The 26774-nt window shown below is 40.0% G+C and overlaps 1 protein-coding gene across 1 annotated transcript in view; it reads right to left on the bottom strand.

The window, feature by feature from the left end:
* The window catches only part of PTPRG (protein tyrosine phosphatase receptor type G), a 301167-nt gene that overhangs the window by 124409 nt on the left and 149984 nt on the right, over positions 1–26774 (bottom strand). The window contains exon 5 of the mRNA XM_031555513.1: positions 6784–6879. Coding sequence (XP_031411373.1) covers positions 6784–6879 — 96 coding nt within the window. The remainder of the gene's footprint in view (positions 1–6783; positions 6880–26774) is intronic.

Below are 26774 nucleotides of genomic sequence, written 5' to 3'. Positions count from 1 at the left end.
TTTTATATTTAAATCCTCCACAATGCAAAGTAACTGTCATGTTTTGATAGGTCTATCTCCATCTATTTACTGGAAAGTTGGGTGAGTATTTCTCTACTCCAGAAATGATTCCTTTTGCTATGTATCAATCGTATTGCACAAGGTTTTTCTCAGAAAAAATGTATTCTCACTGCTCTACAGACTCTGCCTGTTCACATTTACTCAACCTTTATACCTTGGGGTACATATTTTCTACTTCTATATATTACTCTTCAACTATACGAAGGCCGTAGTACTGCTTTTATTAGTAATGACTAGTAGCTTTAAAAAGCTGCAGTGATTTACAAATACTTGGAAACTGTACATCAGCTGCTAAGAACACATTTCAGATTGTTTTGCTCATCTTCTGTTCCACAGAGGGTTACTAATATGTATGCATGCACTTTGACAAAAATAAATTACACTTTCAGAAGGCATTTAATAAATAGCTTTAACCTACATGCATTTTCATTTTATGAAGATAATTAAAAAAAACCACCCTGTACTAATTACTAAATAATACTCCTAATCAATAATAATAGTTTTATTATTCATAAGCTACTATTAATAAAATACCAGGAGTTCTACTGTAACCATTAAAAGAATTAATACTGTAATTTAATTTTAAGGTCTTTACATGTATCTGAAGTCTATTAAAATAAATGAAAAGCCTCTCAATAACTCTGGGTGATGCCCTGCATGTTAACGATGCTACACGTTATTTGAGCTACCGCAAATCACCTTTAAGATATTGCCTAAACACTGAAGCAGTGATTATGATTCATGTAGGTGGACATAATAACGTTCCAGGGAAAGGGCACACTTCCTCTTCATTCTCATTTTCGAAATTAAGTTTTGCTCAGACTTTCAAGAAGTGTTGCAAGAAGGAAGATGTAAAATTAGGGCAGTGCCAAGGGACAATGAGATCCTGGTGTCCTACCAGATATGGTTATCCAAATAGCAACAGCATCTAAAGCAGTTAGCCACTGAATATACCAGAGACAGTTACGGGCAGGGAAGACGGGGGGAAAAAAGAGTTTCTAGGGTAGTTAGAAGTTGAATTCTATTATTTCAGAACCACACAAAAAGGGGCATATTTGTGTCAAATATTCAGTGACTTTGACTGTGTTCCACTGATTTATGCTGCATTTAGCTCATTTAGGCTCTGTGAAAAGCAAGTTAATGATTGCTTTTATGAAGCTCACCAAGAATTACTATCAAAAATCTTACAAAAGCAAAGCCACAATTACTATTTGTTTGTTTCATCGAAGAGCAAATCTCTGCATACATAAGCTAGTAGCAAGTATAAAGACATTCACACACAAATAACACCCATCTATAAAAGTTTAGTGCTACACATATTCTTCAACAACCTTAATATTAGAAAAGAGAAACAAAATTGCTTCCCAGAAAAAGACCTGTAAACTTTTGATGTTTACGCCACGTACTTCTGAAAACACCATTAGCTCCATATTTGCTCCCAAGCAGCTAATTATCTTTAAAAATCTAGCCCTATACCGCTGAAGCTCATGAGTGATTGAGGTATCAACATCACTCATCATTAGGAAGATAATTTTAATGATGAAAGCATTGCTAAAAGTTACTTTTAAATTCATTTTTACTTTGATTTCTTTAGAGATGATTTGTTTGAGTACCTGAGATACAGTAACTAATCACTGATGGTTTTCTTTGCAAATCATAAAATAGATTTATAGGCCCTCCCTGCAGGAACAAGAATTCCATCACCTCCTCCTGAATTTCTGAGCTATCGAACATTTGATGAGCGCTTAGGGAATCAGTATTGTGTCTTTTCACAGCAGTAATCAAAGAATGAAGTATTCTCTGCTGTAATGAATCTACCACAGGCCCAAAAGATGAATATTTTAAATGCAAAAGCAATATGTTTGTTTTGAACACATTTAAGTTTGGCTTTAATAAAGCAAGTAGTGAAGTGTGCAATGAATTATATTGCTAGAGGTTAAAACTGGGCTGTGCAATATTTCTGAATGCATTTAATCCAAGTAACTATTCATTTTAAATGTGACTTATAGATATATATTACACGAATGTGTATGAATGGATGATTCAGGAAACTGAGAGAGATTTGGGCCTTCCCTTTCACTCCTGGCTTGCTTCAAAACCAGCTCAGCCCGACAATTAACTGCGGCCTGGAGCCAGAATATTATTAAGAATGAGCTGAACCTTACCGGGCTGAAACGACACACACACATGAAGTATTCCAGTTAGGAGCTGTTAAATCAAGACTGAAGTGTCCTGCTGGGCTGGAACCTCAACCTGTCTTGGCGGACGGGTGGGCCTCGCCAGTGAGTCCCATCACTGCAATGTCGCCGCCTCTGCAAATCCTGAAGCCTTTAGTAAAGACAAAGAGGATGCTGCTGGCTGCAAATAATGGATAGGAAATTATGAGCCTTCCACCAGCACTGGCTGCACCTTGAGATGCACCAAGTAACCCCAAAACTGACAGGTCCAGTTCTGACAAGCATGTCAGGAGGCCAGGAGAAGTCATGGGCATAAACTTATTTCTCTCCAAAACACTCTGATCTTTGCTTAAAAAACACAAACACGTTTTCTTTAACAATAACAACAACAACAAAAAAACAAACAGAAGAGCTTTTTGGCTTACATTGCTGCTTTGTATTTTGATTCCCTCTTCTCGAACTACAGCGAGTGTTTTCCACAGCAATTCTCACTTTAAGGAAAAGCCACTTCTTCCACAGATTCCCTGGCCCTTAATGAAGGATGTTTATGGTCTGAATGACCACTATAGCTCCTGGCATTAGCAGAATGGAGCTCCTTCTTTCCATTTCAGCTTGTTCCAGCTGAACAGCTTTTAAAATAATTCGACCAAAAAGAGATGACAGGTGCCTAAGTCACTTTGCTACTCTGTCACATTCCTGTGGACTTGTGGCCTCCCTGAGAATGTGAGGTTCCTGAGAGGTAGAGTATAGCATGGTTGAGGTTTCTCTGCTTGTTGTTTGTGTTTTGCACAGTGAGGCACTTCATTTTGCCCCCAAATAATGAGCTACAGAGCAGAAGTCTGCAAGAATTTTCAGTGGAGCTAAATCATCTGCTGCTTCGTTATTTGCTGCATGTACAATGTTCCCTAGCATACTGCTTAAAGTGATGCTATGGTCAGAAAAGGGCCCACATATCTTTGGAGCCTTTTTCTCAACACGCCTTTTCACTTTAAAACTTGCACGCCAGTGCAAAAATCAGCTTTCAGAACCCAGTTAGAGATTTCAGACTAGCAAAACATTTGCAAATTGAAAATACCTTCAGCAGAATCCCCACAGCTATTTCATGTGACACCCTCTGAGTGTCTGCCCACAATGAACTACTGAGATGTGCGCTTACAGCAGTTTGGAAATGCAAGCATTGTTTCCCAATTTTAGCTAGTAATGTTCTTCATTTGTCAGGTCAACTGACCTGCAGCATGGCAACAAAAAGAGAATTTATCAACAGAATTTATAATGAAAGCAAAGAGAAAAGCACATATGTGATTAGCAGCAATTACAGTATGGTTCCAAGTGCTTCAATTATCCAAGTTCAGAACCAATGTACTTTACCTGGAAATTGCCCTTGAAACAGTGAATTCAAAATGGAAAATTCTTATATAGTCTAAGTTAAATTATTTAAAAACCAGGAAAGAGGGTTCTTAATTATTTAATGTTTCACCAATAATTATACAGTTCAGTATAATGTTCACACACCGGAGAACCTGATTTTCAAGGGAACATTTGTGAACATCAGTCAAACAAAACACGCATGCCAGACCCTGAATTCAGTCAGTGCGATGCACATTCATTCCAACACAGCATTAGCACATTAGTCAAAATCCAAGTCTTGATTCAGTGGCAAACCTAGCCAATAATTTCTACATTAAAACATTTACACAGAAAAGCACACACAATTCAGTGTTCTAATATATTTGTAAAAACAAACAAACAAAAAAACAACACAAACAAAACAGTGTGCCTTGTATTACTATATTTTTCAAATGTCATGTTCTAAATAACTGAGTTAGAGATGGGGCTATAGACATGGAAAACAGCAGACTATGAAAATAGTACTCAAAAGTTAAAACTGTTTATCAAAGTAAGGATATGGACATCTTTGGGACATTTGCTTCAACAGCTTCTGAGAGTCAGTTTTAAAAGGCAGTTTTGAAATTAGTTGCCTGAAATACAGACTTATTCTGTGCCCTGGGGAGCAAGTAATACCAGGTATTTCTGAACAAAACAGCCAACAAAATCTCAAGTTGTGGGTCACCATCGCAGAGATCCTCAATCTAACGCTGTATAGATCTGCAAAGCATTACCACCATCAATCAATAATCCTAAGCACAAAATCTTCACTTCCATGGGACAAGCTCTGGCCCCATGATGGGCAGTTCCCACACTGAGAACCCCACACCTCTCATGGGCCAGAAAATGCACAAGCCCTTTGAACATGAGGGCTCTGGGCTCTACAAATCTTCCCTGACAGCCTTCTGTCTCAGAGCAGAGCTACCCAGAAGGAACATCTGATACACACAGGTTTAATGGCACACTGCTGATTTATCACTTCAACCCAGAGGCAAGGAACTGAAAAAAAAGAAAAAAAAGGAAGAAAACCATTTCCTTTCAGCCACAAACTGACTTGTTGCTCGGCCACTTTGCCAAGGAATTACCTTACTCCCATCACTCTGGAAACAGTCTTTTTATCAGTAATGGCTTCAGATTTCATGGCTCCTGGAGCAGTGTAGCCCAGCTGCACCATCATCAGGACTTTACAGCCCAATGTCCTGTGGCCTGCAGGGCTAGAAATGATGAAAAGTATAGATTTCTGGTTCTCTCGGGGGACCAGCACACCTGGTTGTGGTCTCAAGGAGTCTGAGCTCTCTTACAATCAAAGATTTTTTTTTTTAAACAGAATTACAGACTGTTTGAGGGTATTTTTAGTGAGTTCAATGGCTCCCTCAAAATTGTGCAAAGTGGGATGCTCGATAAGGCAGCGCCTGACTTTGCACGGGGGGAATACAAAACAGTCCCATTTGTTGTTAAGATCCTTGAAAAACTGTTTTTTTTGGCAGAAATGTCACATGCAGACTAGGATACGTCGTGACATGGGGCAGCATTTCATGCAGCCGAAGTGAAGCATATTTGGGCACTAAATTGCAATTAAATTCAGGCAATTAAACTTAGACTCACTATGCTGGAACATGTATTGCGTACCGTGACATAGCACTTGCTCCTTCTGAGACCATACACACACAACGTGCAGCTCTTCATCATGACATAAATCACGTAACAGTGACTTTGACTGTTCCATTTTTGAACTGTTGTCATGCCAGGCCAAATTCAATTTGTCCAACCCTTCCCCCAGCACATCACCATTAACAAGTCTGGGGAAGCATCCTGCTATGCCACTGTAAATTACCACAGCTCCACCAACTTCACTCTAACATGAGACGCCACAGAAGCGCTCAGAAATCAGCAGTGATGAATTTAATGTGCTGCCTACTTCCACTAGCCTGATGTCAGCAGAGTCGCAGCAATGTATGCAACGCAAGGATTCGCCCTTTTATCCTTATCAAAGCTTTTGATCAAAGGCAGTGACATAAAAAAGACAACCTTATTTAATTTGAGCAGTACAGTCACACCTGTCACTCTAACATCATAGAGAAGGGAGGTATTTACATATGGGTACTTGCATGTTCTTTTTAATCCAACTTCACAGACATAACAGTAGGATCATTTTCTCCCACAGTAAGAACTAGTGTGAAACCTCACAGAGGACTGATGTTTTCCCTTGCTCTTCTTTCCCTCATCTTCTCTCCTTTGAAAAAGCAACAGCTTGAGTTACTTCAAAATCTTCATTAGCTACTTATTAGTTTGGGAAGCTTGTCACAGAATCATCAAGGTTGGAAAGACCACCGAGATCCAACTGTCAACCCATGCCTCTGACTGCTCTATGGCACGCAGTGCCACAGCCACCCTTTTCTTGAGCACCTCTGCCATCTCGCTAGGCAGCCTGTTCCAATTCCTCACCACTCTTCCTGAGAAGAAATTTCTCCTAAGCTTAGTGATACGGAGTTGCTCCAACTCACTCCATTCAACTCGCCCTCATGCCAGTATAAGGACAAACCCCGTTACTGATCAAACCTGACCCAACCCCATGCTGCTGCAGGTGACCTGACCTGTCCCCCACCACGATCAGCAGGCTGTACCCTGAACCAACAGATGGGCTCACTGAGCATTCATGTTTTTGAGGATGCATTTCAAAAAAGGGAACGTGTAAATCCACTCATTTGGAAACCAGGTCTCCTCAAGAACTTGTTACTATGACAATTTAGAAGAAGCTGCTGCAGATAAGACTGATGAAACGTATTGATTAATTTTCTCCCAAGCTATGTTTGAATTTTAAGTTTTCTCTACGCAGAATCAGTTCACAGCAGTTTGTTAGTATTCTGGGGACCCGAGCAATGTGCTTCAGCAGTGAAGGAAGTTCCATGATAAATGTGTTCTCCAATCTGCATCTGTAAAGCGGCTATAAAATTGGAACAATTGATGCAAAATTCTTCATTACATTTCTAAATATGCTTATTTACATTTTAAATCACACATAGACAATATGAAATATTTTTCACTTAGACAGGTAGGAACAAGAAAACAGATGCATCCATTAAACCTGAAACAATTCAATGAATTAAAGAGTACTTGGTGAAAGCTTTGGTTTATGGATATAGCCCTTGTTTAAACTTACTTGAAAAAACACAGCCATGGCTCCTACTTCCCTGTTTTCTAGAACTGCTGTTCCAAAACTGTCAAAGTCATCGGGATTGTAGAAGTAAATCTGCATCTGTAAAAATTAAAAACAACAACAAAATTACGTCAGTGTTGATTCATCCAGCTTTCAAGTGAGGTAGTGCATATAGGCTGTACATAAAGTCAGTGTTATGAAACAGAGATAGAGGAATTCTGCTGAACAATATTGTTTAACTAGCATCTTGATTAATAGCATGGCTGCCCTACTGGGACAGTAACCAGGGAACAGAGTCAACACAATGCATTTTAATAACAAACGGAAGGATAAACAGTATGGTCAGTCAGTTTAGATGGCAAACTTTGTGCTTTTTTTGCCAGGATCTCTTCATTTCTTTTTTGCAATGCAGGCTCATCTCCTGTTCCGTTAAATGTGCTAGACATTTTTTATCTCAAAAACCATAGAGAATTTTTGAAAACGATTTCAGTGTTTAGAGATATTCCTTTACTCCTAAAGCAATTTGTAAGATAAAAGTGTGCCTCTGTAGCAATGCATTTTCATGAGCCTCTGATATTCAGGACTATCAGTTTGGGTCAGAATTCTTTCTGACTTCATTTTATGGCTTCTACTTCCAAAGCTTTAGTGCACAACAACAAGCATAAGCGAGACAAAAACGGATATTCTGATGGCATTTTGTACAAATAATAAATTGCACTGTTCGGGGCAATTTTCACATCGTTACTGGGTGACGAGGAACAGTCCCACAGCGCAGCCAAATGCAGCTGTAGGTCTGTTTGGACTGCCCATATCTCCTGGCACTTTGCTTGGCATCGCTCCCTCCTGCAAGTAAGTCTGCAGGCAAACGCACTGATGGCACCAGCTGGGGCTTTTCTAAGATGGCAGTGCATGAGAAATCCTGCCTTCTTCAAATATACTTTTCCCAGATCTTGTGTATGGCCAGATGAGATGATATCCCTTCATTTCTCCCAAATGTGGGCCCACTCACTTTTACTGATTCACAGGCTTCCGACCCTATATACTCTCTGTAATGTACAATACTGGCAAAGCACCTATATATCTAATAAAACATCATCATACAGAGAGAAGGCCAAGATGAAGATGGGTCTCTTCAGAGCTGGAGGTACTTTTTCAACAGGAGGATAAAATAAGACCACACTCCAAACTGCTCACAAAAGAAAAAAAAGAAAAAAAAAACAAAGGAAAAAAATCATCTGGCACTCACTCTAGCTTCATAAAACTGGAAAGCAATTTTCTCCCCCTACTTCGGCCTCCCTATTCTCAGCACACTCGCAGCACGAGGGATGCTGGCAATATCTCACAAATCTGGTGCTGCCTCCAGGTCCTAACTCGTGTTTTGAACACATGCAGGCTGAGGTGCCACTGATCACTGATGCAGAAATTACAAACAGTTTGTTTCAGGTGGGATTGCTCAGACTTCAATTAAGTCAGTGCAGACAAAAGCTCACGAAACACTTGCAAATTACATTTTACTCCCCTTTAAAATAAAGCCTAAAACTAGGTATACCTGATATAAAATACCTCAGTATACGGCCCTCATAGGAGCTTATGAAGAAAAGTATCACTGAGTGAGTCCAGCATATGCCAAAGTCATTTTGAATCAATTTTGCTCACGGCATTTTAAGGAAATTAATTTTTACAATACACTTTTGGATAGCAGTGCAAAGGGCTTTGGTAAAAAAACGCTTAATTCAGATCGCTCGTCTCAGCAGTGCAATTTCAGAGACTAATCAAGAACCATACTCTGCCTTGATTACCAAACACATTGAAACATTTTCCCGCTGCTCCCTGGTGCTTTTCCAGGGAACGTGGTTCCTCTCCCTGCATCCATCAAGTCAAGGGGAACTGTCTTGTATGAAAAATTATCGTCATCTGTCATACAGCAGCTTCCTTACTCATTCATACAGCTAGAAGGAACATTCTAGGAGTGGAACCTCCCAGGAATTGCTATTACAGAATTTACACACGCACACACTGCAAAAACAACGTTAAGAAGATGATAAAGTTACATCCTCAAAGCTGCACGACTCAAGCTGCTCAAGAAGCCATACCTGGACACCTCAGCATTAGTATTACGACAATTTTCTGATTATGTAATCCCATATTGTTCTCTTCCATAACACAGTCTCATCTGTTTTCCCACAATAAAATGCAAATGTACCTAAGATTTCTGTTCTTTTTTACATAATATCTATAATCTTACATGCATTTATAGGTAGACACTTTGTTTAGTATTTTCCATGGATGGCGTAATATTCTTTAAGTACAAATCAGGAATAAGACAGTTAGCCATAAAATTAATTTCACTGCATACTTAAGCGGCCTAAACATGCTGGAAAATTTTCATTATAACTCCTTATTATATAATTAGTATATATAATGTATGGTGCACTTTGCATATAAACGATTTCTACTGTCTCTGCCTGGTATATTCAAAGCAGTAGTACAGAATACAACAGAGGAGCATTCAAGCTAATGAAAATTTGGATCTTATTATGATATGTTATTTGTGAAATTCATAATGGAGAATCATCCAAGCTTGCACATCTAACCTGAATCCTGTCGCTGCCTGACTTCAGCACTGTAAGCCACTGTTCCACACATTTCTCTGTATGATTTCACACAGCTTCTAATTTCCAAAATTTAAAAAATCTATCTTCTTCAACAGCTCTGAATCTCTTAGCCACGGAAAGCCTGCAATGCTTTTCTAGTTTCTCTAGCCTGACACTAACTGCCATCAGAACACTCTGCTCCTCACTTCTCTGCTGTCAGTGCTCCAAATCACCTTCCAATGGCACAGGTCCCAGGGGGCACAAAAGCCCTGTTCTCTATGGCACAATATATTACATTTATCAGCCTTTCACATCTAGATCAGCTACAGCTAACAAGGCCAGGAAAGGCTTACATGGGCTTTCTTAATCGCAGCGACGCAGCAAGCATATGCCTTGCAAAGATCTATTACAAAAAAAAAAGGAAGAGCCCAAGCAACCTGAAAATTTCAGTGTTGTGATAAGGCTAAGCTGAAAGAGACCCGCATGAGGCACATAAAGGCACTTTTCTTGCAGGATGACTCTCTCCATCCTGAAATTCTACCGACGATGACCGTAGTTACAGAGCTTCACCAAGGCAAAGGGAGGGCAAAGCTTGCTTCTAATGGAAAAACTTCATGCTTTGACACTCTTCACACTCTGAAAGAGTGGAATTGTTTTCATTCAAACTTGAGAGAGATTCGCTGTACAGCTGAGATTAAGCCTGAAAAAATTTCACTGAAAGAGAAAATCTTCAGAATGTCACAAGTGCCTTAAAACAGAGGATTAGCAAAAAAACCCCTCACTCTGCCATAACCCAAGAGATAATTGCAGTCAGCCTACAAAACCACGTCTTGTTTTCTACTCTTTTCTATCCAGAAATATGCCCAGCTGTTACTGTTTCCAAGCACTGCAGGCATTTTTCCAGGCAAGAACTCTTTCACAAACAAATACAGCACATACATCCAACACCTGAACTGTTTCCCAGCCTGGAGTGCATTGCCTCCATGCTCCTACTACCCACCTGCAGTCCTGCACTGTGCCATAGGGCAGCAGATCTCTCTTGCTCGGGTCAGCCTACTCTTGCACAAACACCTTTCTTCAAATACGTTCTTCCAAACTACACAGAAACACATTATTTCCCAATAAAATTTGGGCTCCACTTTGAGGTTATTGGATTTTGACTCAGAACTGGTTTGCTACTACTCTGGTCTTAGAAAGACTGGCTGTCCAAAATGCACACATGCATTATGAAAATCAATGCCCATCAGAGATCAGTTCTGATTTTAAGTGCAATTGCCTCTGAATAACTCAACACTCCCTACAAACCATCACTAGCTTGCAAAAATGGAGCACACGTCACATGAACAACTTCTGCCCACGACCTGTCCACAGATAAACTGTTCTGAGATCTGCTCGCATGCTCCTTCCCAGCTTGGCAGGATGGGCATGTAGACAGAAATCACCATGCCTCTTATTGCCCCATTACAAAGACAGAAAGTTTATATTCCTATACAGACTATCATGGCTAAACTCATTCAACACTTACAAGAGAAAAGCCACAATGAGCATTTGATAGATCCCAGAAGATGTGCATGAGTTCAAAGCAATTCTAGGAAACTGAAAAGCAAGCAAGTAAATTTTCCATAGACAGATGCCAAGTATTTTAAAAATAAATAATTGAGACTTTTAAATTGGGCTGCTATCACCCTGTGCAACCTCCCACGGCAGATTTCTCTTTAGATTAAAAAATGAACAAAGGCTCATTGTGCTGTCACAGATGTGGAGTACAGAATATTCAATAGGATCAGGAATTGTGGTGGAAGGAAAAAGATCATCAGAATTAACTTTCTGCTCATTTCCTTCCAGCAATCCAAGGGCTAGCATGCAATTTAAAGGAGGAAAAAAAAAAAAGGTTTTATTGGCCAGCCAATTTCTTGATGAATCAGGCAGCAAGACGCAGAGACGACAGTGATGTGTTTAGAGACAGAGTACTTTCACACAAGGAAAGTGCACAGGAATAAGCAGGTACACTGCAAATCCTTGCAGAGCGCTGAAGCAAACAACGTGAAGTCTTTCCTCTAAACGAAGGGGTTCAACAATGAATATACTAGCTCTTAGTAGCTCTACCCCTTGTATTCTAAGAATAAATCATGCTTGGCCACTTACACAGCTGGATTTAAAACCTCTCAAAAAATAAAATTAAAAAAAAGTCCACCAAAATCTGTGCGAACATTATGAATCACACGTGAATTTTCTTAACTGAAAGCCCGTATGTAGCTTATGCCTGCTTTAGACATGTGCACAGTGAATTAGACGATGTGATCCATTTGACTGGAATAAAAACTTTCTACAGACATAACGTAATCTTCACTGCAGCACTGAACATTCCGAGTTACTGTCCTGCAGTCGGTGTGTCTGCTGGACAATGAGATGGGAGCAATCAAGTCTGATGTTTGGCTTCTCATTATATTCTCTTAAAAAATAATAATAAAAAAGGCAACAAAAAACCTCAATTTATCATTTATAACATATTCTAAATCTGCTTAGAAAAGACAGAGGGGAGAAGGGAAAGCGAATCGTGATGTTTTCCATTTCTCCTACCAGAGCTTGATGTAATAAAATAGAGTATGCTGCATTCTTTCTAAAAGATAAAGCTGAACAGGAGAAGATAATGGCATGTTTTTCCTGCCTAGTCTATTATTCATCAGTGAATTTTTAACTACAGTTAGGCAGGTACAGAGATGTATTTTGAATGTCATAACTTAGTATTTTACAGAGTCTAAAGGAGTGCTGGGTAGATTGCAAAACAAAGAGTCAGACGAGGTCTATGCCCTAAAATAATTATGACTTGATAATGAAGACAATGCTGGGCTGAGAAAATGAAAGGAGTTGAAACAACAGGAAGAGCAAAGATCATATAAGTGAAATAACAATTCAACTCAATTTACATGTTCACATGCCTTAGAAGCATGAGAAATTTCCATTTAGTCTTTTTTTTTTTTTAACATTAAGCATTAATTATTGCTTCATTATTGTCTACAAACAACACAACGGATGCATCTATGCTATGAATAAATGTGAGGCTGAGGAATTTCCTAGCCCTTGTCACCTGTCACCCCACGTCCTGCCCCTGGCACTGGGCAGATCCCACAGCAGCCCCATAGGGAAAGCAGAGCAGCACTAGTAGGACTGCCATGTGCTTAAATGCACAGCTGGATGGAGGCCATATGAGTCAGTATCCGGCGTGCTAAGCCCTGAATGTTAAGAGAGAATTACCTTGGCAAGCCAGAAACTTCCCTGATGTCTCCTTCCAGAAATAAATACCCCTCAGGCCTGCTTCTATCCCAAACGAGAAAATCCACTCTTATGTGTATACAGAGTCATTACACAATGAAGGCATATTTGATGCTAACAAGATGTATGTTGCATTCATTTGTATTTCCATAATATGAAAATAACGGTTTCAGTGTTTATGCTTTCCATAAGATCAAACTTTTTTGCAATTGCTTTGTACTCTGAGTAACAGCCATATGATTCACCATGAAATGAAGTCTGGAAAATCGTTTTGGATAAATGGAACTATAAATTCAATAGAATTTCCATGACAACATAGATTGCAACACTCTGCCACAAGTAAAATGTTATAAATCATTCAAAACCAACAAGAAATCAGCAGTAAGTTGTCTCTTTCACAACACACAGGACCCCAGAATTACAGAGCTGTGGTTATTACCTCACCACGCAGTGCCTCTCATTGCTGCTCCTCTGCCTTGAAACAAGCATTTCATATCTGACCTCCTTCCAAACACAAGAAATCATAACACTAACACTTCAGTGCTGATATAAACAAGAACTGAAGCATAATGAGCATAATTGAACCTTTCTTCTTTCTCTCATGTCCTAAAAATCTTTAAAAAATCTTCATCCTGTGGCAAGTATTCCTGTGCATACAAATACATCCCCGTTCCTTGCTAGACTCAGAAAATGTAGGGGATTCCATTTGTGGATGAGGGTACAACAGAGTGCCTGGTTTGTAAAAAGGACGCCAATCACAGATCCTAGGGATGGAAGGAAACCAATAAAATGATATAAATGCACACACACAAAAAAAGGGATAAAAGATTACACTGCATAGTGCTGCTCATTCTTGTACCTCCTAGTGAGGTCTTGACGTGTGGCATTTTGCTTCAAGTTCAAAGGCCTAGAACTGAGTGAATCCCAGATGACCTTCACTGTGATTTACCATCACTATGGCTGTGAGAAAAGCTGCTTCCCTCCTGAAAAGTTTAAGCAGTCTTAAAATCAAATGAGAGACAAAGAGCTCAATATTCTGATCTTTGGGCAGAAGTATGAATATCTCTAACTAACCAGGCCTTTCCATACCTTAGGAAGGAGCGGGAATCAGCAAGTCCTTGCATTGTTCAAGGCTCATTTTCCCCCGCTACCGGAGTCCCTGCTATCTTGGATAAATCACTGCCCATTTCTAGGACTGTCTGGAGAAAGAAAACCGAGGCTGTTGTTTGTTTGCTTGATATTGCAGTAAGGGAGGGTCATGCACCTCATGGAGACGGAGCATTGCCTCTTGAAACCAACACCAACACCAACAGCTCATTCAAGCTGGGTAGTAGGAACAATTTCTTCTCCAAAAGAGCAGTGAGGCATTGGCACAGGCCCAGGGAGATGGTGGAGTCACTGCTTCTGGAGGTGTTAGAGAACTGTGGAGATGTGGCTCTGAGGGATGTGGTCAGTGAGCATGGTGGGATGGGTTGGGGTTGGACTTGGGGATCTCAGAGGTCTTTTCCAATCGGAATAATTCTGTGTTCCTGTGATATCTGATGCTGACATTGCTGGCACTTAGACCAGACATTTACTGCAGAAAGCTGCAGGCATCTACCCCCAGGGCCTCTTCCTGGGCTCATGGACACAAGCTTGGGTCTTGCACTGGTCTTTAAATTCACTGCTGCATTCTGACTCTGCTGGAAACTTTTGGATTTATTTATTATTTCTGAGTCTCACCCACAGTAGCTTTTGTCCAGATCCAACACGAATATGGCATATTTCAACCGGGATGATGAGTGTGTGTGTGCAGGAACGTGCAATGCAGAGACTCTGTTTTCAGGGAGAAACAACTTTACTTTCTAAAGCTGTCCAAGTGGAAAAATTAGAAGCAGTACTTAACTGCTGGCGGGAGCGAAAAAACTGAAACAGGCAATTTAGGAAGTGGCTACACACCAAATGCCACAGTAACTGAAAACAAACAGGATGGGCTGAAAGAACAGAACAGCTCTGAGCTCAGCCCAGCACTGACTGGTACAGAGCTCTTCATCCATTTCCCATGGTCTTCCTATAAAGAGAATTACTGTAAAAAGAGTTTCAGGCTCCAAAATAACCAGATTGTCCATACTTCAGCTTTTCTTTAAGGAAACCATTTACTTTCTTAAACATAAATAAGCGTTGCCTGAATGGACAGAACTGCTGGGATTTTCTTGCAGAAACACTCTGGTGCTCTTTGGGGAAAAGAAAGGAGCTGCACTTTGAAAATAAACCCCACAAAAGCACACTTTCCTAGCATGTGTGATTAATACAATTTCATATACCATTCACTTTAAGAGATGCAGTAGCACAAGTATTCATTCCTCTGAGAGCTTCTATCTTCGTGTAGATTATTCTTCTTGTACTGCGGAATTCAGAACGTCCTGTGTGGTTTATTTGATCTTGGTTTTTGGTTTTGTTTTCTTGCTTATTTTTTATTTAAAGATAGGAGAGCTCTTCCACGAGGTTTGATGATCTTCAAAATGCCTCAGAACAAATTTTGAGATATTTATAGTTTTGTTGCATCTCTGGATTCAAAGCCACGCAGCAGATGGGGCACATTTTCAGAAACATTTTGCTGGGCGAAAGGCCATTCCTATCTCGAAGGGGATGTGAAGTCCTCTGGGCTGTGCACTTGCAGAGTTATTTTTGTTTATGAGCTGCAAACTGTACGGGTAACCACTGCAGAACTAGCCCATGACAAGTGCTTACTTGCAGGGCTTAATAACAGAGGGTAAAAATAAAAAGGGTTTTCCTGTATTTTGCAGGATATGCATCTATTTAAGGCAGCATCATAATCCACAAGATGGCTTTCCTCTGACAAAACAAGCAGGGTGCTCAGCACCAGAGGTCTCAGAGCAGACTTGCAGATTCCTGGAGCAAGATGGAGCAGCCCTGCTGCTGGGGCACCCCTGGCCAACACACTCACAATTTTAGCATCACAGGGATTGTTTCCAATGCAACTGCTTAACTGGGGTGTTTTACTTCAGGTCTCTCAAATAGGCATGATATACAAGGAGTGAATAAACTACAGCCTTCTCAAAAGTTATATCTCAAACTGAAATTCCGCCCTCCTCTGGGCTGCCTACCCAACTGCCTAAATGTCTCTTGGAAAACTTTGCATGTAGTATTTCTGTATGCACAGTCCCAAGTTTTCGGTATGCTGTGTAGCTTTTCTGACCCCTTTATTCCACCTGAGTCAAAAGTGAAGTCTGCACCCATCTGAACTGCAGTGTCAAGAAACTAGGAAAACTTTCTGACTTAGTGACCCTGTGCACAGGCACACATGCCATGCTATTGGCCTCAGCTCGTTAAGGACATGATTCCATACTGAGGGCAGCAAACCAAAAATAAGAGGACTTCAACAAAGCAAGCAGCAAAATATCCAAGCAAGCAGCAAAACTGACAGAAAGGCTAAAGCTCTAGAAATTGCATAACCTTTTTAACTAAAGCCTTGTCCACTGCCACATCTGCAAACCCATTTGCGAACACATTCTTAGCTAAATGTCAAAGTTATTCTTCCATGCACACGAAGCAGAAACACAAATCTAACCCTCATCCTCTCCCACGCTTGCACACCGGTACCTGCCTGCAGATGCCAGCTTGAGACTCCCCTGGCGCCTCAACCTGCTGCTCCCTTGGCATCAACTTCTGTAATATAAATAAAACAACCTTTTGCTTTAACTCTTCACATTTTTTAAGGCCCACTGATCTTGAAAGAAAAGCACTTCAAACTTCTTCAGACTCCTGATGAACACAGCAGTGCTACCCAATCGGTATTGAGTCCAAATTTTTCAGGCTTTGCTTCAGTACAGTTTTCGCTGTATTCTTTGTGGGAGGTGTGCACAGTTGTGTCCCTGCTCAGCCAGGCTCTGTGTCAGCTTTGTCCCTTTCCTCTCCTCTTTGTTTTCATGATAAACAGGAGTCAAAAGCTGGGTCACATTTCCATCCTGGTTCACACATGACCAGAAAGCACATTTTAAGCTATAGCTTCTCACACTGGAACAGTTGACCCGATATGGACAGAGAGTTCTGATTTTCAGTGTTACAGCTATTGACTTTTCTCCATATTTGGGGATTTTTTGGCCCCAGAAGTGCCCAACCACATCCATTCTTGGTCATGCCATTGCTGTCTCCCCCAGCACAGAAGGTTGGTTTGTGCCTGAAACCATGCACAGAATCTGGAAACGCAAAATGGTGCACCTTTCCCCTAATACAAAACACAAGAGCATTCCTCTCACTGGTGGGGCCGAGGTGGGCAGGAAGAGCACTGCCTGTGCCAGAAACACACACCTGTACAGGTGTATCCAGCACATTAACTTCTGGCGTTGTTCTGTTGCAGCATGAAATGCCTCAATGTTACCTCTGAAATATAGGAACTGCACGTGTGAAGTCTATATCATAAATCTGATAACTAACCTGCATAACTAATTTCCCTTCTGGCAGCAGGCATAGGTTGGAATAAATGCTCTACTCAATACTCACTGTGAGAAGACTCCTATATTTCATGTTTACTTTAGGCAAGTATAAAAAGTGAGAGACAAAGGGCCTCAAAGAGGCAAATTCCTTGCAGTTTCAACAGAGTGCCCTGAATAATACATAAAGCAGCTATGCTCTTATCCCTAAAACCACAGGTGTGAACCAGATGTCATGCTTATCTTCTCTTGAGATTACAGCAAACAATTGCACGCCTCCAGAATACAAAGTAAGCTTTGGATCAAGAGAGCCTGAAATATATTAAAAGTGTGGCACTGAAGTTAAAAATTCAAATATTAACCAATAAATCACTAATTCATTTAAAAGTCGTTTATAACATTATGTTCTGTGAAAGTTATACTTCTTTTACTGAACCTTTTTGTAACAAAGTGTATTATGAATGACAAATCTGAGATAACACTCAGTCTTGGTCAACAAGGTACTATCAAACATTGCTCAAATATAACACAATGGCTCAAAAACCAGAATTAAATTTAAAGCTGTGATTTGAATTTAAACTTTCCTACTACTGCAATAAAAGTTAAGAAGGTGAGCATATAAGGACTCAAATACTGAAAGGAGATTAAATCCAGAAGGGTATCACAGAGCAAACTGAGCAGTGAACTATGCAGCAACAAAACAAGGGGCAAACAGCTCTAACCACACATCCTCGATCACAACCAACCACCCAGTGGTGCAAAGTCAGAGAGGATATTCCAAAACGCCCAGTTTTAAGACAACAACTGTTTGCTCACCAACTAGTGAAAGTCACTGATATGCTAGTATTTGAACCCAGGGGCATTTCAAAATGAGAACAACAGAGTCTGCCTCACCAGATGTACAAAATATGCACAGCATGGGGCATGTTCTGAAGGCCAGATCCTAAACTGGGTCCAGGTGCCACTTGTGGACTCTGGTATCAATGCCTCAAGAAGCAGAAGGTGAGGGTCTGCTGTCTCTGCTAGGTGGCTCAAGTCCCACTGCAATTTTTATTGTTTTTTCCTCTTCCATCCTGGCTAGCTTTCTTTTATCTCGCACGCCTGGTTTCCTTCCACAGCATCCCCTGTCACACACACTCCAAATGCTGTCAGCATCTAATGCTAATGCTTCCCTAAGAGAAGTCTTCCAGGTCAATTTATGACAGAAATATTACAGGTTCATAATTAAAGCCTAGATAAGAAAATCCTGTGTTTACTCAATAATCCTCATATTCACCTAATAAAATTATGCATCTTGCTTTCACAGCTGTAGAGAAAAGGTGGTGAATATGATCTGAATCCAACAGCTGTAATGTCACGTACTTGATCTTGAGGGAATCGAACTACCCTGTTCTCATCATGATATCTATCAGTGGCCCATTGCCTCATTTCACCCTCCAGCAGCAGAGCCCACAAGTCAAGGGGAAAAGGCATCCAATATTTTGGCTCACTCAAGTTAGTAAAATAGAGTTAAATAGAGCCATAGGCTAAGACATTAACATGACCCCCTCTTTATGAAACACTGAACAGACAAACAGAGAGTTGAGGCTCAGACTCCACGGCAACACTACTAATTCAAACATCTTTATAACCTTTCATTAAAGGTATAGGATATATACATATAGATATATCCATTATATAAATATATAAGATATATACAACTAACAACAGTATGGAAAACAAAGAATTGCAAGCATAAACAATAAGTCTTTGACTTTCATCATATGCCCTATCCCCATCTCTGTTAATGAAAGAGTTTTTATAATAAGGACAATCTTTAGAAGACATTAAATGTAGTGACAACTGTTCTTCAGAAAAACAGGCAAGATTATAAAAAGCTAGCCCTGGACTCCAGTCCTCATTTCTGCAGATAAAATGTAACAGCAGAAAAGAAAGAAATGCACAGTCAGATAACACAGCTCCTGTGACTGCTACCTGCAACTTCATTACTGTGGAAAACAGGCAGAGAAGAGGCTGTTATCAGCCACTACAACACCTGGCAAGCTCCTGCTAGGTGGCATTGGGCACAGCTTTTCCCTGCCTCACTGGTCACGGGATCACAGCAGTGCTGTGCAAGGGAGTGTGTCGGAGCTCACATGCCAGACTGGTTTTAAACAGAAGGAAGGAAGAGATAAGAAAAGAAATAAGTGGAGAAAGAAAAGGACAGACAAAGAAGAGACAGAATCCATATTTCTCACCCTAAAGGGCTGTTGAAGATTTAGGTGATGTCTAAGTAGGCTGTGATGGCTTCTCATGGTGCTGCCCTGAGCAGATCAGACCACGTTCAGGATTACGACTGTCTTCCCAGCTTGGACAGTCAGCCATAGATACCAAAAATAAAGATTTTTTCCTTTTGCTCTTATTATTTTCACAATAATTTCTAAAATTCCTATTTGTCACTTTGCTACCGCTAAGCACTGAGCTTATGTTCAGGGAACTATCTCTAAGGGATCCAGGAACACTTCCCTGAGTGCCATTAACTCATCTAACGTTCATTACTAAACATTAGATGCACAATGACATTATACATACATAGTCTTCTTTTTAACCTAGCTAAACTAGAAAATGACTTGCCTGATACTGCTGTGTGTGTGTCTGCATATAACATGTCAGTCCCCTATAATAACTATAGAGCACATTTAGCATTTTCATCAAAACTTGATTCTCACTCGAGTTCTAAAAAATTTTCCATCCATCCATCCATCCATCCATCCATCCATCCATCCATCCATCCATCCATCCATCCGAGCTCTTTTGCAATTAAGTGGCCAAGTAGAAGAGAGACCCAATTAAATTCACTGCTGTGAATCAAATATTGAAGACTCTCCCTGCTCTTCTTCACAAAGCACTTCATCATGGCTAACAGGGGCAGCAGACATTCCAGCAGCTGTCCTGTTCCCTCCAAACTCAGTTTTCTTGACGTGAAGGATGTACCAGGTCATACAACGTACCTGCTTCATTTTGCTCGCTGGGATTGATATCAGAAGACACACATTCCCATGAGTCACTGAGAAAATACCCACATTTGGATCTACGTGCACACAGTATTAATGGAAACCCACCATTCTGTTAAATATTGTAATATGGAAACTTTAATCATAAACCCTCTTACTATTTAAATACTTCAGGCGCTGTAGACATTTATACAACTAGCAGTAGATGAATTTTCAAATAGATACTTCTGAGTAATTATCCTCTTGAGACAGCACCAATTGCTAAATAATGCCTCAGTTTAATAGCACATAGCTCTTAAGAAATGAACAATTCTGGGGACCATTAAATCTCTCAGAAACCTAACAAAGATGGTGATAAATACCTTATGCTCCATTTTAGTCCTTGTGTGGCTGAGGAATGGGCCATTTTTTTCACACCTGTAGCTGGACTTCAAGGACAGCTCCTTGAAAAATAAAGGGGTAGTCCCTCCTACTTGTTCTAGTAAGGCAGAATACGCAAATTTATTCTTCCAAACATTAGCAGAGGTTCATTATGAGCAAAAGAATTCAGACTCACAGGGAAAGGTGTGAGAAAAACATAAACGAGTGGGACAAGTAACACTGAGCAGGAACTCATGGAAATGCTATATTTCTTGCTGATTAACTGATGAGGAATAATTGGTCTGTTCCTCCAGAATGTCCCTCTGTCATTCCAATGAATAACTGATGAGGAGAAAAAAAGAGTTTGAAATCCCTGCTCGCACCACTGAATCAAGGCACAGCTGAGGAAAGAGTCTTCAGACAAACCTGTTTTATGTAACGCATGAAGCTCTAGAATATATCAGAAAAATGCAGATCTCTTATTCATATTAAATGTTGGCCTTTATTCATGTTCCCTGAAGACATTTTTCCTAAAACCCTGCCTGCTTGCATATAACTTATTGCTAATAAAACAACCTGGGGAAATAAATTTGCATTCTCTGCTCTCCAGAGGTCTGTGAACACAGCAATTCAGCATGTTGCTCCATCCAGGAGAAGGTTGCTTTTCCACAGTCAAAAGCAAAAACATAGAGGCAAAGGGCATGAAAATACTTGTCTCCTCATCCTGACATCATTTTACCTCTCATGGGCATTCAGAAGTCTTTAGAGATGACAAGCTCTCCAAAGCAAACCACGTCAGATCATGTTTACTCTCATGCCAGGTTCATTCAGTGTCCCATCTTCATTTCAACAGTGGCCATCAATAATACATAGAAGACAACACCTCATTACGCAGGGAAGTTAAAATTACTCCAGTAAAGCCGATTTGTAATAGCTGACTATCTGACCCCTAATATCAAGTAGTTTCATCATCATTTGACAGTACGTCATGAAATGCTCCTCTACTTCATGCTCCTCTGAATGACGAATGAAAGATGAATGATTTGATAACTTGGTGATCAAAAATTTCCATTGTACTTTTTTCCTCGTTAGAGAAAGTTACATTAGAAAAGAGAAAGATTAATGTAGCAGACTCAGATTTTAAGCAATGACTGAGGGCTTTACATAAAAAAAAAATAAAAAAAGCTCAAAAAGTAAGGACAGTGAAGAATTTTTAGGTATGCAATAAAACACAACATTTTAACATATATATCTGTCATTTTGGGTTCAGTCTGCAATAAATTTCCATCAGTACCACAGTGGCAAGTCTGACTGAATACTAAATAAAGTTGTGTGGCTGTTATGTGGAGGAAGATCTGAAATTCTTCATAACAGCTTCCATCATGAATATTTTTTTGGTGGCCTCTACAGGAGTGGAGCTGGAGGGAATGGAGCACGCACCCAAGAGCACATTCTGACAACACCATGTAATCATACGTCCTGGCACAAAATTCGGTGTTGACCTTGATTTGTGAAGGTTTTCCTTCCAAATTATATCATGCTGCAGCTTCTGGCTCAGGATGTTATCAAGAGAAACAGAAGAAGCAGCTCTCTGCATCTTCCTACCCTCAAGTGAATTCAGATTCAAATAGTGAGTAAAATAAATTTCAGAGCCTTACACACAAGAGGCCTCTATCACCATTGTGTCTCTGTGGTGGTGCTGAGACCAGCTGGAACAAAGCTCTGGTGCACTCAGACACAACCTGTACAGATAATCTCCTTCCAACCCTGTCTTCCGATACAGCGACTTCATTATTCTGATGTCTGGACTCACCATATGAGGTTTAAAACTTGGGATTCCCGTAGTTACAGGTTCCTCAGAGAGCCAAACTTCCATCTGTAGATGTTCAAAAGCTGGTAACACCAACAGCCTCCACACACACACAAAATCACACTAGCTTTACTATGTGATACCAAGTTTCATCTGCCAGACAAATGCAAGTGTTCATGGACACACAGAGAGTCTTTTCCCTATTAAATTATCTCTTCAGAATGCAAAACATTTGAACATGTACACCTGACAAGTGCCAGATGAAAGCAATGATTATAAACACATAGTATAAACAACAGACTTAGGTACACTTTCCTAATTGTATCACTTAGGTACTCCTTTTTTGCAACCACACAGATAAAACATGTTAGAACAGCACACTACTTGACATAAATCAAAAAGTCAGATGCTGAGAACAGATGGTGTGAGTGAAGGCTCATTGCAGGAAGCTCAGTTTGAACCCACCCATTTCAGTGACATGGTTCATGGGCATGGTGGGGACGGGCTGATGGTTGCACTAGGTGATCTTAGTGGTCTCTACCAACCTTAATGATTTTATGATTTGGAAACTATGCAGACCACAAAGCTGGGACAGTCTTTGCTTGGGATTTATGGTCCCCAGCACTACAGACACAGAAACTGGTTCAAAACACATTAGAACTGCAGAAGCCGCCAAACCACTGGGCTTCTGCACTGTATTTGTGGCTTAGACAAAAGAACCATGAAAAAGAGGCAAGCATTACTTTGTGTGTTGGATTTTCTTTGGTTTAAACAGACATACAAACACATCTGGAGGTAGATAAAGACCACCTAATGCATAATTCTAAGAAACTACCAGAGCTGCCTTAACTTAGGTGACATTTCCTTCTCCTTCCTTCCACATCACGTCCCGATTGCAGTCACAGACAGATCTGAGTTTGTAATCACTATCATCTTGCTCTTTTCCATGTTAACAGCAGCAAGGCATAAATAAGGATGAACTTTCCTCCACAGTAATAATGCCAGGTATTTGACTAAATCTGTGATATTAAGGATCTCACCCACTGTTAGATCCTCCCTATCACACGTGAATTTTGTCGTACCTCACCAAGAAGTAGTAGTTATGTGCACAGGATTTTAAAAGCTTCTGAGCTTCCACATAAATAAACACACACACATACGCCCACAAGCTTAGGGAAACAATAGATGGTTTTTCAGCAGGATGCTGTGAAAAAACTATGTTTATTTCTCCTGAAAAGTGTGAAATTACAATCACTGATGGTTAGACCACTATAGTCTAGTTATGACGTTATAAGAAACGTTAGCTGTTTGCAAACAAGTCTTAGATGCCTTCTGAAGGCCTTTGTGAATGTCTGACCTGGAGAAGATGGAGGTCATGCAGAAATCCCATCTGCCACAAGGACAAGTTGACATTTTAACATCCTTGCTGCCACACTGTTGATCTCAACTTCACAAAGAGCCACCAGAAAAGTTAACTACACAATTTTAAACCAATCACAGGCCATGCTAAATCTGCATGCCTGTTGTTTTTTGTTATTTTTACCTGCATTCTCATAGCATATTTCGCAGATTGGCATCTCTGCCACTCCAGGCTTTAAAAACAAACAACAGGCATTGATTTGTTTGACCCGACCTTATTTTCTCAGATTCCAAAACTTGGCTTTTCTAGGAATTTTAATTAATAGAAGCAAGAACTGAAATGAAGTTGTCAGATGATAGCAGAGGCTCTCTTTCCCTTCCCCAAGACTGATGTTATTCACTCAAGAGGTCTACACAAGAACACCTAATCTAATCTGCTCAAACCTCTGCAAGACCTGGCAGTGTCTCAACTGGAAAACAGTTCTAAAATTAATAATAAGAAGACCTTTCAGTTTAATGCCTTGGCTATCACAGGTACATAATGGTGCACTTTACACAAGTCGCACAGAGATGCTGGCGGCAGAAGAGGAACAAAGACAAGAATTACAGTAGATTTGTCGCTACCACACAAACACAGCTGCTGTAAATGCAGAGTTATATACCAAGCAGCCAATTTTATTTCACAATTCAATCTGGCTTTGTGAGGCCTGATCTCAGTCTTGCTCATGAAAAATAATCCTAAGACAATTCAGTGGGAGCAAAGGTTTATTTTCTGCTCTATGTAGACAGATAAAAGGAGTTGAGACTTGAGGGACTGTAAGAGTGAGGTCACAGGGCATCAATTCTGTTTCCCATCATTTCCTACTAAGTAGGAAGAAAAGACTGTATATATTAATTTGTTAAATTCCAATTAATTATAATTCAATTTGGCAAGCTCTAACACAGGAAAAATTCTTTCCTTTTTTATCTTGTAAGTTTTTAGAAGAATATTAGACCATATGATTGATGGAAGTTTCCAAGCTTTTAAGTACTGGATACTATAACATCTTCCTTAGATAAATTATTTCCCTGACGTGAAAATGTTAGTTTTAATGAAATGAAATAGCCTTAATTGGTTGTGATGGGAAGTAAACCCTGACATAAACATTGCATAAATAATTCACATCCTTTCATCTGGGGACTTCTTCCTGCATTGAAAGGAGTCTCCAAACTGAAATGCAATACACTTCAGCAGCAACCAAAAAAACGTACACTTCTTCCAATACACTGCACCTAGAATGGAGAGCATCTGCTCTTCTGGAGTTGAGTGCTTATTTTAAGATATGGTTTTACCAAAGTTTTCTGATTCAAGACTGGAATACTTACTCCTAACACATGGTCTTCCACAGAATGGGGCTCTGCTGAAACCGTATCTAACTTTAATACCTTTTATCCATCTGTGGAAACTCACTTTTTCCATGCTGTCCTAACCAGAATATGTAAAACCTTTTTCTCTCATTTCATATACACTGTACTGTGTGACCAAGGAAGAAACTAAGAAGCACTTGGAGACAGATGCTCTTTCATAGTGGATTACTGTATATCTGTCCAATGCTCTTATATTTGCATACACTGTTTATTCATTTTAAGAGTTGTTCTCCTGGCCAGGAACAGCTTTTACTGCAAGGATCTGAGGCCAAGATCTATTTATGGGAAAGGCATTCTTGGGGGTTCTACTGTTATAGCAGAAAATGCACCTAATAACAAATTCTCTGCAGAATTTGTGCCATCTACTACGTCCTGTACAAAAAAATGGGGTGCAAGGAGGGGGACACAGAAGCAGTGAAACAGCAAAACTTGCCTGCACTATTTGACCTGATGCTGTAAAATTCACCACGGAGAATATAACTAACCATAGTCTCAATGTGATGATCTTCTGGGTGTTCTGCAAATGAAACCTAATAGAACATCACAAGTGACTTTGTTCTGATCACATCTCTTATTCAGGACAGCTACTGACTTTCTTTGTGTGCCTGAAGGAAATGTGGAAAGTTGTGTACATTACTAAAACTGAAGCTTTGCTTTAAAGGTATTATGTGGGAAACATCCATACCCTCTGATGGGTGCAGTGCAGACGGCTGCCTGCTGGAGTTAAAACATCACAGTGTGAAACAAAACCCTCTTAAGTGATTTTATATATGCATGTATATTAAAGTCAACAAAAAATATTCACAAAAAAAGGAAATTGCTGAAGACATACCTACATTTTCTGCCCATTATACAAAATAAATATGGACACATAATGAAAGAATATATTATGCTTGCTTATGTTCGTTGTCACAATTTTTATAGGATCAAATCAAACAGACAATGGAAATGAGTTTTGCAGTTTCACTATGCCTTCTGGTTATCAAGTGATAAGTTCCTTGCTGATGACCTTTTTTTTTTTTCTCTTTTAATGTAGACTCCAAAATAAACAATTCCAACACACAGAGTGAGAGTTTTAAAAACAGAATTTGTTCTCTCTGTGCAAAAGCTGACAAATGTTTGCCCTTGCAGCACAGGGTAGGATATACTTTTTGTAGAGGATTCAGTTGGCTTGTTTGCATTTTCTACAGTAGACCACAGCAGATTCCCCTCCACAACAGATGACTGCAAGCAATGTTCACAGCTTTTTATACCTACCAAGCATGTCAGAAAGCCGTTGGGATTCTCCACCTACGACAGGCATCAGGGATTTCAATTCTTGGGATTTTTGGTTGTTTGCTCCTGCTGAAATCCACAGAGAAGGGCACCTGCAACACCTGTATGGATTGTCTCTGCCTCTCCTCAGCAGGGCACAAGGAACCTTTCCCATGTCATTGTCCATAATTAGCAAAAGGCAGCCAGAATTGTTATTTTTTCCCCCTGTTATTTGCATGCAACAGAGATAAGAGGGGAAGAGTGGAAAATGTGATTTCCAAAGCACAACACTGAGTCAGAGTGACTCAGCACAGGTAAAAATAAGAAATGTAACGTTCACATTTTTAAACTGCCTTGATTCTGCTCAGTGATGGTTTAATTGAAAGAGCTTGCTGAGATACAGTGTGTACAGAGTCCTTTTTAAGGTTCTTCATTATCATAATCTACATCTTTAACACTCAGAGCTGCTTGGTAGAAGAATAAAAGGAAAATGGGAAAAAGGAAAACAGGA

The sequence above is a fragment of the Meleagris gallopavo genome, chromosome 14, assembly GCF_000146605.3.
Source record: "Meleagris gallopavo isolate NT-WF06-2002-E0010 breed Aviagen turkey brand Nicholas breeding stock chromosome 14, Turkey_5.1, whole genome shotgun sequence".
In the NCBI taxonomy this organism is placed as follows: Eukaryota; Metazoa; Chordata; class Aves; order Galliformes; family Phasianidae; genus Meleagris; species Meleagris gallopavo.
Note: the sequence above shows the minus strand (reverse complement) of the source record. Positions and strands in the feature narration are given on the sequence as shown.